Below are 17,539 nucleotides of genomic sequence, written 5' to 3' on the forward strand. Positions count from 1 at the left end.
GTGGGCACGGGATTGTTTAATAACTATAAAGATTAAGAGATTGTTATGCATTACAAGGCAGAAAGAAACTGTTGCTGCTGCTGAAAAAAAACAAACTGAGAAGGCAACTGAAAGAAAACATATAGCTATATCAATCCAAGTAAATCAACTGAACTGAATTTAATTTCATACACAAAGGCCTGGTTTCACAGACAGAGTTTCATGCCATGATTAGTTCTTAGTTTAATTAGGACATTTAAGTAGCTTGTATGTGCCTTAGAAAAAAAAACTTTACTGGTGTATATATTGAGACAAAACAATGGTACTGATATATTTTAAGATATGCCATTGGAAGTTGCTTTCAGTTAAAACAGCGCAAATGTGCATTTTAGTGACTAGATTTAAGCCTTGTCTGTGAAACCGGGGGAAAGACCTTAGAAAAAACACATACAGTAAGCTTAGTAAATTGTCAAGCTTTATTATTTCTTAAGTTTTTTTTATAGTATATATTTATATTAATTTAATCAAAAAATTTAGTATTGATAAAGGATACTATAAATTATACAAGATTCATATATATAATAATTTGTCAATTACCATAGCAATGAACACCAATAAACCAAAAAACAATTAACATTCTTGAGTCTGTAAAAAAAAAACATTGCTCAAACTTAACTCAAACTTTTCAGGGTAGCAACTGAAACCAGCTTTGTGCAACAGGCCTAGAACCGACTTGCAATATAGTGAATTTTGTCAGTCAAAATGCTTTTAGCACAGGTTTTGTTTTTCACTGTTATGTACAAGCATAGCTTCTTTAACGAATTGGACAAAATAAACAACAGACCAAAACATTTTTTTTTTCTTTTAATTGAAGAAAGCATGTGAATGGAACAGTCAAATAGCGAGCTGATAAATCCAGTTTTGTGAGAGTGTCCTTCTCACATCTCGGTTCTTTAAAACGGGCACATTTTAATTTTGGCAGTGTAAATTTAGAGCACTGTTTTGAATTCCGCTTGCTGACAGCACTATACCCTTTCAGACACCTTCACAACAGAGCAATATTTTAGATAATGGACAAGAGGTGGTTTCTCCAAGTAGTCAGTGGGCGCCGTATTCACTGGGACGAAGAGACGTGCCACCAGAGAACATGAATATCATCAAAAAGGTATTGATTAAAGTTTTTTGATTAAAGTTATCAGGGGAACATAAAACATTTGCAAGAGAATGCAAAAGCATTGCCAAATATTTTTTCCTACCATCTCATTTTTTTTCTTTTCTTTACCATGTCCTTTTAGGGGCTCCATAGTTTGTCGTACTGATTGGTTAAAGATTCTGAAAGGCAGACAATAAGGCAATTATTGCAAAAAGTTTTTTATATTAACTGTAAGTACTAGGGCTCAATCCCCCTCGTCTCAGTAGAACAGATATTATTAGCATCTCTGTTTTAAACTTCAGTTAAACAAGTTAGTAAGTTTGATTCATTTCTGTAAATCAGTACGGTTTACTTCAATTCGTCATTTCATAACTGATTCAGTGATTCCCTCAAAAATTACCACTGAAGTGAAAGTTTGGCATATTTAACGTTAAATTGTTCTAGTAAAATACACAATACCATTCAACATTAAGTTCATGCATTCATTGATCAAAAGTGACCGTGAAGACATTTATAATTTTACAAAAGTTTTATATTTAAGATAAATGCTGTTTTTTTTAAACGTTTCTATTCATTTAAAGAATCCTGAATGCAAAAAGTGCTGCAAAATGATCACTACCTGTTCTCGGATAATAAGATAAATCATCAGCAATCACGGTAAAACTTTCTCACCTCTAAAATGGTCCTGTTTGTTTTACAAGCCATGTTGAGCTGAAATGATTCATTGCATTTGTCTGGATCTCATTATAGTTTTATTATTTCCACGATACGTTTTTAGAGAGACACCCACATGTCTCTGAGTATTAAATCCTGTCATATTCTACTCTTTAAGTTTCCTCTGGCTTAACCTGTTCACTGTGAGATAGACATCTCTGTTGTATCGTGATTGCCATGCTCATTTTTTCAAATGCCAGGGTTAATTACTACCTGCTGTCGTGATTCATTTCACGACGCGTATTCCTGCTCGGTCTCCTTAGCAACCTCAGTCTATTGGTGAATATCTTTACGTTGTCGCTCAATATTGTGGAAAATTTTGCTACTTCTGACACATTTAGTGTTGTGAAGAAAAGTCTAACTATGAAAATTATATTAATTCAAATAATGAAATCAAAATGTCATAAGGTAGCTACTACGTCTTTGTTCCTGTAATGATATAAAAGCACTTGCCAGCTGCATGCATTCATTAAACATTTGGTTGATGTTTGCCCACAGCCTGGTGTTCACAATCCCCATCATCAACAACAAGCTATGATGATAACCTCAGCCACCCCATCCCACCGGACGGCCCGTGACCAGCAGTATGAGGGGGCCATCAACAAGGTGTCCATCCAGCAGTACCAGCCACCTCTGCCCATGCCCATCACCACCACCAGCCCCCGGCCTCAGAGTGCCCGCTGCTTCATCCAGACTAAAGGCCAGAAGAGTATGGATGGCTTTCCAGAACAGGTATCGTTGATCGCACAGAATATAATTCAAAAGAAATGAGGGGATATACATATCACGATACGATATTATTGCGATACTCCAAGACATATGGTGAAAGGTTAACATAAAATTTACTAATGATTAAAATGCAAAGTTTGGTTTTACAATGAGGGTGTAAATGAATAGGCTTTGACTTAGTGCTGGTAACCCAATGCAAAGGACAAATGGTTACACCAGAATAAAAATATTCATGATTCTGAAGCTTATAATAGAGAATTATTTTAGACGAATATGCTTGCACTCTGTCATTGACTAAATGTATTTAAAAATAATGCAGGCCACTTTTTACTGGTAACATGAGACATTTGGCACTATCAGGACCCACAAATATTCCCCCATTGCATTATTAGACATTATATTCAACATATTAACTATACACATTTTCACTATCCACGATAGATATTGTTGCCTTTTTGTATTGCGATATATTGTGACACGATATATTGTTACACCCCTAAACGAAATGCAAAGAGAGAAACGCCCAATTGCAATTCATCTCGCGATCATGGAATATTAATACAGTGTTTTCTTCATTCAAATCATCTTCTTCTTATGACTAAAGGGCCTTTCACACGAGCACGATTAGGTAAAGCAAACGTACGTTGTGATCACGCTCATGAATCGAAACAATAGATCCCTATGGAGCTATTCACACCGGGCGAAATCAAACGCAGCGCTACAAAGCGAGATTTTTTTTGACCAGTGTGTGGATTTTTTTAGAAGGACCTGGCTGGAGCCTGCAGCACGTGTCGCCCTGCCCCTTACCTACTCTGATTGGCTCCATTGTCTTCCATAGGCATACTTGATAGAAAATTTGTTCGTAGTTAGTGTAGGAAGGAGTATGTCATTTAAAAAACTGGAAAAGCTGTGCAGTTTCACAAAGCCTTATAATGCACAGAAGGGAAAAAACACATCAGCATGTAACTCGTAATGTCCCTGATATTATTGTTTTGGTAAATTAAGCTGGTTTTTAGGCTAACGGACGAACGACCCCACAATATTTCAGAACAATTAATTGGTTGATTATCCACAGTATGAGGGCCAGGTCTTCAGGTAGATGAATGAATTATGAATAAGGCTAAATGATTTATTTATCATTTTGATTATTTCATATCACCATAGAAAGGAAATGAAAAAGGATGTATTAGTATCGTTAGCAGTATTAGTAACATGACAAGACATACTTATAGTTACAGAAGGTGTTATTGGTCATGCAGTTGTATGATAACTAAATGACACTGCAATAGGCTAATGTGTCTGCAGTGTTATCTATTATTTATGTGCGTGTATGAAGCTTTAATTTTCTTCACTACATTGCAAAGCATAATATCAGATTTTTGCAACACTTTATTTCAGAAAAACAATCTGTTCCTCATTATTTTAAAGTGACGAAATCGAGAACTTTTTATCTGTTCATGCCAAGATTCAGAAATACTGCATCTGGAGTCTGTTGCTATAGTAATAAATGCAACTTTCACGTGCATCTGACTTACAGCGCGTTTTTATTTCAGTGCTGTTAATGTTGTGGTTATTTCAGCAGTTTCGTAAATTCAGCTTAAAAGCATTAAGTAGATGAACTGTAACTGTGCTCACGCATTTTATGTCCTTGAATAAGCAATGTTTTAATTATGTTACCTTTTCAGGTGCAACCAAAATTAGATTTGAAAACATCACATTTCCACTAATTTTTTAGCTCAAATTGTATCCAAACATCTCACAGCCACCCACGGTTAAATATTGTGATTCACTTCATGAAGTATTAAATCGAGATCTCCGCAACCAGTTTTGTGACCGAATCTTTTGAAACGATTCTTTTAAATAAACTGTTTTACAATAAATAACATTCATTTGTGAATTCGACTGATCTAGAAGATTAAACTTGCAGACCCATAGCTAGACATAGCTAGTTAAAAAAACAACTGAGATTGTCTCAGATTCTCAGATTTAGTGTGCTCTAGACTGAGCTCAACCTATTTAAGCGCCATCTTATTTGTGCGGAATTAGACGCCTCTCTTTTATGATGGCATTCGCTCATCAATCCATGCACTACTCTGACCTACACCAACTATGAAACCAATTTCTATCATGTATGCCTATTGAAGACGAATGAGCCAATCAGAGTAAGTGCAGCCCCGCCCCGATCTGCAGGCTGCTTCCAGGTGAACTTGAATTTTAGCATACAGAGCACTGTTTTCTTTTGTGCGTGTCTGAATCAGAGAGCTCATTTGCTCTAGAGCTGTCAATCATATTATGTGATCATAAATCCTGCCCTTCTGAATGACGTTATGTTAATATCCTCATTCTAAAATGAATAGTAGGCAGATATCTAGGAGTACAATATGCGTCACGTAACTTAACATTCGTCATCGTTTTCAAACACTTCAGTTTTCACAGTCCACACTACAATGTGAAAACACTTGGAAGAGCATCTTCAAAAAGCTTGGTTTTCAAAGGACAAAAGCGCTGTCTCAGTGGATGAAAGGCCAAAACATAGAGAAAAAGATGTGTTTTCAAATGTATGTGGATTAATGTAGACTTAGCCTTTGATTTATGTTGTTGACAGCTGTGTGTGAGAATCGAGAAGAACCCTGGCCTTGGTTTCAGCATCTCAGGGGGAATCAGTGGACAGGGGAACCCCTTCAAGCCCTCGGACATGGTAAGACCATTTCACTCTCTGTTTTAAAGGACAGAGCACAATGAATATGTCAATGTCAATGTCAATTTTATTTCTATAGCACTATTAATCACAACCTTGGTTGTCCAATGTGCTGCACAATGGTAACAGAACAAGGCAAGAACAATATATAGTTAAAAACAATAAAAACACAATACAATACAACTTCCTCATTGATTATATGCCAAATTAAACAAATTCGTTTTTAGCATAGATTTAAAAACAGACAGTGAAGATGCAGAGCGATTACAGAGAGGCAGAGCATTCCAGAGCCTGGGGGCAGCTACTGAGAAGGCCCGGTCACCCCGTCATTTCAGCTTCGACTTCGGAACGCATAACAGTCTCTGGTTGGACGACCGGAGGGATAGAACTGGACGATATTCAGTTAATAAGTCCGATAGGTAGGAAGGGGCCAGACCGTTTAATGATTTAAAAACCAAAAGTAGTATTTTAAAATTCACCCAATAACACACAGGCAGCCAGTGCAAAGAACGTAATACGGGCTTGATATGGTCCCGTTTTTTGGTACTGGTTAAAAGTCTGGCGGCCGCATTTTGTACTATCTGCAACCGGGATAAAGCCGACTGGCTGATCCCAAGATAAAGTGAGTTGCAGTAATCCAATCTCGAAGTAATAAAAGCATGAATTAATTTTCCGAAATTATTTCTTGACAGAATTGGTTTTACTTTTACTAGTAGTCGAAGCTGAAAGAAGCATGATTTGACCACTGTATTTATGTGTTTGTCAAATTTCAGCCCATCATCGAAGACAACCCCAAGATTTTTGACCCAAGGCTTAACAAACGGGGATAACTCACCCAAGTATATTTTTGGTATACTAGGAGAATCTGAAGGACTAAAAAAAATTATTATTTTTAATTAAGAAAGTTTAAAGACAACCCGGCCTTAACATCAGACAAACAGGTCATAAGTGCCTCCAAACCATTTGAACTCTGGCAAATAGATTTGAGTATCATCTGCATAGCAGTGAAACAACAGACCATGCTTTCTAAAAATAGAACCCAATGGGAGCATATATAATGTAAAAAGAATAGGTGCTAAGATGGAACCCTGAGGGACACCACATGATAGATGAGCTGCCTCAGAACAATATTCAACCATATTAACTTTAAAACTTTGATTACAAAGGTATGATTTAAACCATTCAAGAGCACTTCCTTTTATGCCAACACAGTGCTCCAAGCGAGCAAGAAGGACAGCATGGTTCACTGTGTCGAACGCAGCGCTCGAGTCCAGGAGCATAAGCACAGCATAGTCCCCAGAGTCGCCAGTTAGTAAAATATCATTTAAAACCTTCAAAAGTGCAGTCTCTGTTGAGTGATATTTTCTAAAACCTGATTGAAAGATCTCGAATATATTATTTTCATCTAAGAAAGTCTGCAATTGTTTAAGAACTATTTTGTCTGGGATCTTTGTAACAAAAGACAAATTCGAAATGGGCCTATAATTATCTAAAACAGTAGGTTCCAGATTCGGTCTATAAAGCAAAGGGTGAACTACTGTTTTAACACATCTGGTACCAAACTAGTTTCAATACAACGGTTTATCATAGTCACAAAGTAGGGACCTACTACATCAAAAACTTGTTTCAGGAAATATGGAGGCATAGCATCAATGGAAGAGCCTGATGGCTTAAACTGGCACATTATTCCTTGAAGTTGTATAAAAGAGATAGGTTCAAACCGACTGAACTCTGCAATATAGTATGCTAATTACTGCATTTCGTTCTCATAAATTGCGTTAAAAGGGTGCTTTATATAGAACAAAATCAAAGCTTTCTCTCTTCAGTCAGTAAAGTGTGTCTCTCTGTAGAGTTTCCATGGCAACATGCGCTACTGCAATGCACAACCTTGCACACCAGCTGACTGCATTACCTTTTAACCTTTTCATGTCTTGGCAACATTTGGTGATAGTTCAAACAAAAGTGTTTTGTGACTCAACTGTTGCTGATATTCGTTAAGTATGTGCAAAATAATATTGTACATCTGTTTTATGTGTTAGTAGCTTTGATTAGATTGAAATTGTCAATTTGCATGAAAAAGTGTCGTTCTTTTCCCCCCATAAGGTTTTCAACTTAGCATAAAGATTGCTTGTGTTGTATATTGTTGCTTTGGGGATCTTCTAACAAACCGAATCCCTGTGAGCCCTGATGAAATTATGTAGTTTGATGGACTCTCAATACGTGATGTCAATAAGACTTCATATGTGTGCACATGGTGCATACTGATGGGTCCCACATGTAATTTAAATATGTATGCTTTATAATCTCTGCCTTGATTTCAGCTCAAAAACACCGTCACTAATGGATCCTCTGACTTTACTCGTAAAAAAAACCTAAGACATTTTTTATTAATCGTATCTTTTACATTTACTTTTTAGTTTAACATTTGCATTTACTTATTAATTGTAAAAGGTAATTTCATAGATACATGTAATTATTTTATAATTACTTTTGAGTTGAGGAAAAAGAGAGAGAGAAACCAAAGAAAATCTAAATCCAGATTAAACGGCAAAGATTCTAAACCATAGTCACCATGTGGTTCCTAACCTCATATCACTTTTGACTTATAGGGTATCTTTGTTACTAGGGTACAGCCTGATGGACCTGCCTCCAACGTGCTACGACCAGGGGACAAAATTCTGAAGGTAACACTGTTCTCCATCACATTGTCCCACGAGCTGCGACAATGCATCCTCCGCCACACTGCAAGTGGAGGGCTTTGCATGTGGCATTAAATGTCCAGTGTGTATGTGTGTGTGTCTCAAAAAAGTGAGCATGGACTTCTGTTGTTATGTTTGTCCAACTTTGACATGACAGACTGTTATAACATTTCAAGCTGCCACATGTCTTACAGTACAAGTCAATTTAATGGCATGAAATAATGATATATTTTAAATTGAATTATGAATTTTATGTATCAGATATTACAAAATATTACTAATCAATACAACCAACTACCTCAACTTGACATTTACGTCTATCTTTGATGCAGATTGAATCTTGTCTTTTGAAAATGTAGTGAAAGGTATCCCTGTACCTCCCCATAAAAGAACTAATTAAAGTGCCACTATTATGCTAGTTTAATGGTTCTTCATTTTGTTTTGGAGGTCTCCTACAAAAGACTTACATGCATCACTTTAATTTTCTCATAATATACATTGCTCATCCCCGCATTTCTCAAAGAGTCTGAAACCGGTTCATTTGAAGATCGTCTCTCTAAACCCCTCCTTTCCACTAGCCTACTCTGCTCTAATTGGTCAGATGGCCCAGTCTGTTGTGATTGGTCGACCGTAGTGATTTTTGTGCACTTTGAACTTTAAAAATGTACAGACCTTTTACATTCACAAATAGCTAAATTACATATTGCACGAAAGGTAATATTCGAAAAATCATAATAGGGGCACCTTAAATAAAAATGATATTGCTACATATGCATGTATGCACACTGTTCAAAAGTTTGGATGGTTTGATCAAAAGAAAAAAAACACCAGTATTTTTTAATATTACAATTTAAAATAACTGCTTTCTATTTTAATATACTTTTGAATGTAATTTAAAACCTGAATTTTAAGCAGCCATTTGGCGCATAAGAAACCTTTCTTATTATCAGTTAAAACATTTGTGTTGATAATTTTAAAAATAAAGGTATTAATGTAAAAAAAAAAATTAACTTCAGTTGTAAAGTTTAGAATAGTAGTGTATATAATTATATATAAATGTTATATTCATTTTTGGACAGTAACAGGATGCACATGTCTAAATTGCTATTCAGGCAGTATCTGTCTGTATGTTTAGCATAAAGGTAAAACGTCTGGCATTGCTGCCTTTACCTGTAACGGGGCAAAGGGGCGATCCAGGCTCTGTGTGCCTAAATAACTTTATGGGAAGTTATTGGGCTGTCTCTGGTTTTATGTGTTGCTGTCAGTCGTCTGCAGAAAGCAGCTCCTTCTCTTTCCACAGATGCAGAGTTTAAAGACCAGCTTCTTTCCACCTTCTCTCCTTTTACAGCATGATCTCCTTTATGCATCTCTCTTTTCTCTCCCTCACAATGTATATCTCTTTATCCTCTTTGAGCTAGGCCTGTTCCCAGCCCTCCTGTGCTGCCGTGCCTGTTCCTGCCCCCCCTCCCTCCTTTCCTCTCCTCCCTTCCTCTCCCGGTTCATTTTGTTTACCATGTGCTTCATTCTTGCATTGCAGGCCAACGGACATAGTTTCTTACACATGGAGCATGAAACTGCTGTGTCTCTTCTGAAGAATTTCCCGAAAACTGTGGACTTGGTAATCTTAAGGGAGAGCACAATATAAATATTTTTATAGCTTAAAGACTTCTCAACCAGATGGAACACAGGAACTTGTACATCGTCTTTTTATCTAGGAACAATTTTGCCAATTGCTGGACCAATGGCAAATTCCAGTGCCAAATGTACACTAGAGGACATATCTAATAACGTTACATATGGCTTACACATTCTACACCAACATACATTTGTTGAAATCTTTTCGTTGATGTTGTTGATATTCTTCTTTATCTCAGCCTGTGGCTGTAAGTGGGTGCATTTTTTTCCTGCTTATTTATATGGCGTATTATTTTGTACCTATTTTTCCTAGCAGCTTTTCAGTTTAATCTTGGAGCATGAAAGCACATCTGCTTTTAAGGACATTTACCCACCATAACACTGCCTCAACTTTGTAAATGCCTTGTGTAAATATATACATTTACATCTCAAATGTGATTAGAGCGTAGAATGTGAATGAAAGACACATTGATGATTTTCTAACACACTGGTGAGTTTTTGTAACAATCTAGAAGAGATATACTTCTCACGAAATGACAATTTAGGGAAAACAAAAAAAGTCCCCTTTTAACATTTCTGTATTTGCACAAATCAAATGACAGAAAAGATTCCCTAAGCAATATTTCCTCCGTTTTTGAGGTTTTCCTGCAGCACCCTCTATTGGCATACATGGATTTTTCCTAGCTCAGATCAGGGTGGGTCTTATTCATTATTCATGTTTTTTGAATTTGCCGCCAGGAAAAGTCATGCACATGTGGCAGTTTATTGGCAACAGTTGTCTATATAAAAATGTACTTTCATATCACATACTACAGCTTAAATGGAAAAAGAACGCAAAAAAGCTTAATTCCAGTTGCTTTGATGTTGTTAAGCTGCTTTAAGTTTTTTAATCTTTTTTTTTTTAAATGGGACAACAAAGGGAATTCCTGTCATAATAAAAACGGACTAGAAACGGTGTACACATGTAAGGCTTTACTGATTAGAGCATGCTTTCACTCTTAAACTTGTTTTATTAGGATGCTTATTAGGGGTCTATGTGTTTTGGACAAACTGTTTTTACATACCCATTGTTTTGCATCTCTTTTGGCATTTTTCCCCCCCTTTTAAATCATCATTGTGACAAACAGTGCCATAATATTCCTCCCAAAAAAGAAAGAAAAGAAATCCAAGGCATGTCTCAAATGTTGCTAAAAATTTAGCATTTAGAGGGAGAGTTTCGAGACTTTTCGAAACGCACTCTGAAAGACCCCAAACACAACACCCACTGCATTTAGATTCAGAGAAAGAGCATTAAAGATTATGATGGATGATGCAATTAATTGTTCAAATACTATTGTGAAAGAACATTTGATAATGATTATTTTTACTAAACGTTTTCAGATAATGGTTTCTAATATATTGATATTAGCTATGCTCAAATTGTTAAATTTTATAAAGAACACAGAACCTATGTATGGACAGAGAGTTAGATTGTGAGGGAAGGAAAGACTAGAAACAAATATGTACAATTCTTTCTAAAGTAATTGTGAATTTGTGTCATAAACATATATGTATATGAATATACAAATGGTCATTTTTGTATGTGTTTAAAGACCTATTGAATATAAAAGGTAATATATGGTACTATTCAGTCTAATTGCAGTATTGATGTAAATAACTATGAATGGAGACATTTAAATAATTTATTCCAATAGATTGTGAATGTACTTAAAGCTTTCTGCAGTATTAAGACTTACTGAACTTGAATGCCGTTTCATTTTTGTGCAAAAAGTAATTATATCTAGAATCAATTATTCAATTTAGTTCAAAAGAATTAGTGACAATTTATCATATCATTTATTTGCACATGCAAGTTTACTCCTTCCGATTTTTTTCTGTATTACAGCAAATATGTAATTGATGACATATATTCTGTGTCTAGAATGCATTTTGCAGATGATATATGTACATATTTAAAATACATTTTAGTTACAAAAAATTAAAATAACAAACTTGTATAAAAAGGAGAAGAAAGTCCAATGCTGTTCAGCAAATATTGGAGCCATTTTCGGCTTTGGAGTACAGAATTTTTTCAGTATCTAAGAGGTGTTTTGAATAATGTATCTTTATTGTACAAATAATAAAAATGTCACTATTGTTACTACTGGTCATTCTGTGGTCCTTTACAGACGATAAAACACAATAACCAAAACTCTTAATATTCATAATTTATTACTAGTGCTTTCATAATGGAAAATATAAACGTTCACACTGAAAAGCAATTATAAAGTTTAAAGCTTGCACACAATTTTTTTTATTATTAATTTGATTTCCTTTTGTCTTAAACACATTGGCATGCTCTGTAATGAAATGATTTATAAAATATGCCAATACAAAATTCTTTAATGATTTTAAAATGTCATTAAGGGTAGAGTGGCAGGTAAGATGAATTAAAACAAGTGGCAGGAGATGATTTATTTTTTTGTCTTGTATATTTTATACGGTCCAAATGGCACAACAGTTGATTGCTTATCACTGATGGTTGAATTTATATTAAACGTGAAAATTATGTTGGAATACGACCTCGGAGATACTCAAGGACAGCATCTGTTCCTTTACTAAGGATGGCAGCTCTTGGATTACGGAAAGGATTCCCATCAAGCATTAGAGCCCTAAAGACATAAGATAAATCATATGATCATATAAAACTAACAGTCTGTAAAGATCTGTTTTTGTCCAATTGGAAAGACTCTACATTTGTTCTCTCTACCTCACATTCATTCATGTAAAATATGGATTCTACCCAGACTAAAGTCCTCAGTTTGCTAGAGTCTGAAGGAAACATCAGCCTCACCTCAGACTGGTACAGTTGCCAAGTTCTGGTGGCACTTGCATGATATCATTGTTGGACAGATCCAGAGTAGACAGACTATTTAGGGTCTTCATTTGGACAGGATCAATGCCTCCAACCTGATTGCTACTAATTAAAATGGTCTCAAGGGATGAGATGCGGTATAGCACATCTGGGAATGACTTGAACCTAAAGATAAATGTAAATAACGATTTGAACCACAACAAACACAGAAACAGTGATATCATATATATATTTAGTAACTATTTTGTAAGCGCAGTAATGGTAGAACTTGCCTATTAAAAGACAAAATAACACTCCGCAGCTTGGTTAAGCCTTCCAACTCCATTGGCAGTGAGATCAATAGATTGTTTCTGAAAAAAATTTAAAAAATAATTAGTTCAGTGCACATGGTAACATGTCAATTTTAAGTGACATCAGAGGTCTTTATTCAGAGTAATATTCGTTAAGTATGTATATTTTGTATAAGCAACATTTATCAGAACTCTGAGATTTGTCCTTTAAAACTCAGAACCTAGAATTTACCAGTCACAAGATAATTATAGATCTTTTGTCCTTTGTGCCATCTTAGAAATACAACACTATCGAAAGTAGTCAAATGTTGCTGGTGTGACAAAAACATTTTAGAACCACTGAACTAGGAGAATTAAATCTTGAAATTGGAGCCTTAAAAGGCATAAAACTTGTTTTTAAGGATTACCTGAGATCTATATGTAGCAGCTGTTTCAGTTTGGAAAAGTCCTCTGGAATGGTTGTTAGCTTGTTAAACCCAAGATTAATGTCTGCCAGGGTGTCCTTTAACTCCATAATTCTACAGGAAATGAGAGAATTCTTTTAACTAAGCATTGTAAGGGTTCAGTAAATCTCTGAAATGGAGTAGCCATTGCTGTTACTGTACCTCGTTGGAACTGCCGTCAGCTGATTTTTGCTGAAGTTTACGTTGGACACAGGACTATTATCAATGGCGTCAAATACTTCATCGGGAATGGATCCATCATGTTTCTCGCTAAGGAAAATGGCAAATATTCACTGTTAAATGCACAAATTCCTGCTCTCAAAGTTGCTTATGAGGAAGTTTTGTTACCTGTAGTCTAGTGTTTTCAGAGTTTTGATGGCATGTACATTGATTTTAGCTTGGCTTGGAAGAGTCATTGCTGTTTTGGGCTCTCCTTTCAAGCCCCCATCAGGTTGTTCTACATTTCAAACATGACAAAAACCCACAATGATGTTACAAAGAACCTTCTTTGTGTTTTTTTTATAATGTATAAATCAATGATCACTTAAAAATGATATTATACTCTACAAATCTTTACTTGGTGTTAGACGTACCTTGTATTCGACTTCTGAGATATTTAAGGAGTTCACCAGTTCCTTTCTGCAAAGAAGATACTGTAACAGTTTCTGATGTATTTCACTGATGACTTTTCCGGTGTTGTATCTGAGATTAATAAGAACAAAGGAGGACAGACAAGCTGTTTACTGATGGGATATGTTGAACACTCACAGTCAGAAGGTCTCTGCGGATTGCCCTCAGTGGATTGCCCTCCAAAGCCAAAAACTTCAGCTTAGGTAATGCACCAAGTCCACATGGCAGACTGTTTCACAGAAGAGAGAGACTTTGAATGACTTACTGACTTCAGCAGAACACAACAGAAGACATTCTGAAAACTCTTGACCATTGACTTCCGTTGTATGGAGAGAAAATAAATGAGGGAAAAAAAAGACATTTCTCAAAATATCTTCTTTTATGTTCCACAGAAGATAGATAGAGAATGACATGAGGGTGGGTAAATGAGGACTTGAAATTTGAATTCATTCATTAATATTCCCTATCCGTGTAATTTATAAGATAACTATCCGTTTTTGGTCATTGATGAGTCATGTTAATGATCAGAATACAGAAAGTCATACATGTTTGGAACAATATGAACTGACTGAGTAAATAATGACATCATTTTCATCAATGTAATCTACAAAGAAGAATTTTTACGCTGTGCTCTCTTCATCTTACGGTACAATAATTCTTAAATATCATCCAACTGATTTGCAGATCTGTATTGATAATGAGTAATAAAAATGGATAATAGTCCATAATCTTGTTTCCCAGTGGAATGTGATACAAAACACAATACTACATTTTATATTTTACAGTACACATGCAAGAACATAATTATGTCCAGCACCTGCTGATGTCATTGTTAGTCAGATCCAGGCGCTCCAGGCCTTTCAGTAGCGTTATTTCTTCAGGAAGGCTCTTCACCTTGTTATCTCTGAGCTCCAAGAAACTCAGAGAGCTCAAGTGCTTCAAATGGTCTGCCTCCAACACCTCAATCTGGTTGTTCCCACAAAAGAGGTCCTTTAAACATAAAAAAGAAAGACTTACACAAGGCTGTATATATAGGAAGACAATCATAACTTATTCTACCACATCAGTGGTTTTGGTTTACCTTGAGTGTTTTACAGCAGGGCAGTTCAGGTAGATATCGTAACTTGTTGTGTCTTAAGTAAAGCTGCTCGAGGGACTCCATCTGAGCCAGGACGGGAGGAATGCTCTCGATTTGATTCTGCGAACAGTCCAGCAATCTCAGGTCTGTGAGGGTTAATAAAAGAAGGATGAGTTCACGGGTTAACCAGTAAACATGATTCACATCTAACCTGCTGCCTACTGTCAAAACATACTTTTCATTTCACTGATGGCAGGAGGGAGACTCTGGAGCTTGTTGCAGGACAAATTCAATTTCACAAGGCTTTTCAGGTTTGCCAGGCTTTCTGGAATATCCATTAGATGATTATTGGAGAGATCCTTTTGGAGGGAAGAGCAGGAAAGAACTAAATATTTGGAATACTGAAGTACTGTATATCATTCATAGCAACATCTTTGATTTCTAAGGTATAACAAATGATCATACTGCAGTGGATTATTTCTGATGTACACTACCGCTTAAACGTTTAGGGGGTCAAGATTTTTTTTAAAGAAAGAAATTACAGTAATACTTATATTAAGCACACATTAAATCAAAAGTGATAGTAAATAAAATATATGATGTTACAAAAGATTTATATTTCAAATAAATGCTGTTCTTTCTATTTATTAAAGAATTCTGCAAAATATGCATCACAGTTTAAACAAAAATGTTTAGCAGCACAACTGTTTATGATAATATGAAATGTTTCTTGTGCAGGATCATGTGACACTGAAGACTGGACTAATACTGCTGAAAATTTAGCTTTGCCATCACAGGAATAAATTACATTTTAAAATATATTGAAATAACAAATGGTTATTTTAAATTGTAAAAATTATTTAAAAAAAAATAAAAAAATATATATATATATATATTAAAGTTTATACTGGTTTTTTTTTATCAAATAAATGCAGCATAAGAGAGCATAATCCTTGGTCAGAATAAGAGACTTCTTTCAAAAACATAAAAAAATCTTCACAACACCAAACCTGGTAGTGTACATTGATGTAAACAGAGATATTAACATTATTTGAGGAACTAGGCTTTTACGATGCAGTTAGAAAGTTAAATGGCCATATACTGTAGTTTGTTGCTAGTCAAGACAAGAGGTCAGTCACTTACAAGGTCATCTAAATTAACCAGGTTCCCCAAATCCAGAGGAATATTTTTGATCAGATTCTGTTGCAGATGGAGACATCGCAGGTTTGTAAGCCTCCAAAGACTCAAAGGTAATTCCGTCAGTTTATTGTGACTGCAGAGAGGACCAGGTATTATGGCACAAGGTCTACACTTTAAATAGGTTTATATATTGCTTTATACAGAGTGTTGTCTCCATCAGTACCTCAATATGAGCTTCTGTAGTTGTTCTAAATCTCCAATAGAATCTGGTAGTGAGCTTAATTGATTGTCATGGACCTGGGAAAAGGCACATAGTTTACAATTAATTACAATTTACACCCTCAAACTTCATGGAAAATTAAAATACTAAGATGTGAACTATTTCTATTTGACTCGCTCAAAAGCTATGCTGATAATTTGTAATTAAAAAAATAAACAGATTTTTTTTTTACTAATGGTCTCAGACTTGTGGACCCAACTGTATAATATAATATTAATATAACAAATGATTGGTTTAAACATTAAAAGGACTAGTTACATTGATGTAACCATAATAGAGTAGTCATCCATGTCCTTTATATTTATTTATACAACAAAATAAATAGAATTAAAAGTGTTGTCGTGCAAGGTTTTTATTTTTTTTAAATAAAATTAATTTCTCAAGCAAAATGAAATATGCTGCAACCTACATCCAAGACAAGCAGGGCAGGGAGGAGTTTGACGTCTTCAGAGAGGCTCTGGAGTTTGTTGGAGGACAGCAGAAGTTTGGTCAAATCTGCCTGTTCCCACCAGCGGTCTGCAGCTCCAAATGACAAGTTCTGCTGAGATTCCTGGGGCGTGTCTATATTCAACCTCCACACACTCTGAGGAACTGAACCCAAATAACATGATGTAGAATCTTACATAAAAACACTATTTTAATCATAGTTTCACCCAATGTACCATTGTTGCTACTTGCTACAGCTGTTGTTTTTACTGCAACGTTATGTCTTATGATAGAATTCATTCAAACTTTTTTTTGAAAAGCAACTTGAATAAAATCTTTGACATTTTTAATAATTTTTCCATGACATTAATGACAAATGTCATATCTGCATTAAGGTATGTCAGCGCCACAAATTATGGCTACTTTGATATTTTTTGTGAGGTAGCTAACTTAGTTCATTGAAGTTGAATAGTAATTTTCCAGTAACGTTAACTGTTAACTTAACGTTAACGTTACGTTACCTTCAGTAAGACCGCGCCCGGATAGATTGAGTTGCCCGCTCTTTCTAGCAGCTTTTAGTAATCCCGATGGGACAGGACAGTCTTCTTTCTCATGTCTGAATCCTGCTCTAGAGTCCACATGTGCTCTTTTGAAACGAGACATGAATGCGACGTTATGCGTTTAACACCTGTAGTAAACGTGAATGGGGTTGTGGTGTTGTGAAGTAAACTGTCACATACCTTAACATGGCCTCCAATTTTTAAAATAAAAGTCCCTAGGAACGAAAGTAG

At 35.5% G+C, this 17,539-nt stretch overlaps 2 protein-coding genes across 17 annotated transcripts in view; one reads left to right on the forward strand and one right to left on the reverse strand.

Moving 5' to 3' along the window:
* lrrc7 (leucine rich repeat containing 7) overlaps nucleotides 1-11,747 on the forward strand; it is a 139,454-nt gene extending 127,707 nt beyond the window's left edge. For 8 of the 16 annotated variants that reach the window (XM_077198772.1, XM_077198773.1, XM_077198770.1 and 5 more), the window contains 5 exons: nucleotides 1,019-1,144; nucleotides 2,345-2,578; nucleotides 5,181-5,273; nucleotides 7,900-7,957; nucleotides 9,510-11,747. In XM_077198772.1, coding sequence (XP_077054887.1) covers nucleotides 1,019-1,144; nucleotides 2,345-2,578; nucleotides 5,181-5,273; nucleotides 7,900-7,911 — 465 coding nt within the window. In that variant the 3' untranslated portion in view covers nucleotides 7,912-7,957; nucleotides 9,510-11,747. Of the gene's footprint in view, nucleotides 1-1,018; nucleotides 1,145-2,344; nucleotides 2,579-5,180; nucleotides 5,274-7,882; nucleotides 7,958-9,509 lie in introns of all 16 variants that reach the window. The other 8 variants (XM_077198764.1, XM_077198768.1, XM_077198761.1 and 5 more) reach the window with 1 other exon arrangement.
* A 50-nt stretch (nucleotides 11,748-11,797) lies between these two features.
* lrrc40 (leucine rich repeat containing 40) lies at nucleotides 11,798-17,503 on the reverse strand. Its single transcript, XM_077198779.1, has 15 exons — nucleotides 17,270-17,503; nucleotides 16,732-16,913; nucleotides 16,266-16,339; nucleotides 16,046-16,175; nucleotides 15,138-15,261; nucleotides 14,906-15,048; nucleotides 14,642-14,814; nucleotides 13,963-14,053; nucleotides 13,788-13,833; nucleotides 13,543-13,651; nucleotides 13,357-13,464; nucleotides 13,159-13,269; nucleotides 12,734-12,811; nucleotides 12,441-12,626; nucleotides 11,798-12,258 (listed from the first exon to the last, which is right to left on the reverse strand). The coding sequence occupies exons 1-15, from the start codon at nucleotides 17,409-17,411 to the stop codon at nucleotides 12,153-12,155; spliced, it is 1,803 nt and encodes a 600-aa protein (XP_077054894.1). The 5' UTR covers nucleotides 17,412-17,503; the 3' UTR covers nucleotides 11,798-12,152.
* Nucleotides 17,504-17,539: the final 36 nt, after the last annotated feature.

Source organism: Siphateles boraxobius, unplaced genomic scaffold, assembly GCF_051911475.1.
Source record: "Siphateles boraxobius isolate OS27281-9 unplaced genomic scaffold, OSU_SipBor_1 41, whole genome shotgun sequence".
Lineage (NCBI taxonomy): Eukaryota > Metazoa > Chordata > Actinopteri > Cypriniformes > Leuciscidae > Siphateles > Siphateles boraxobius.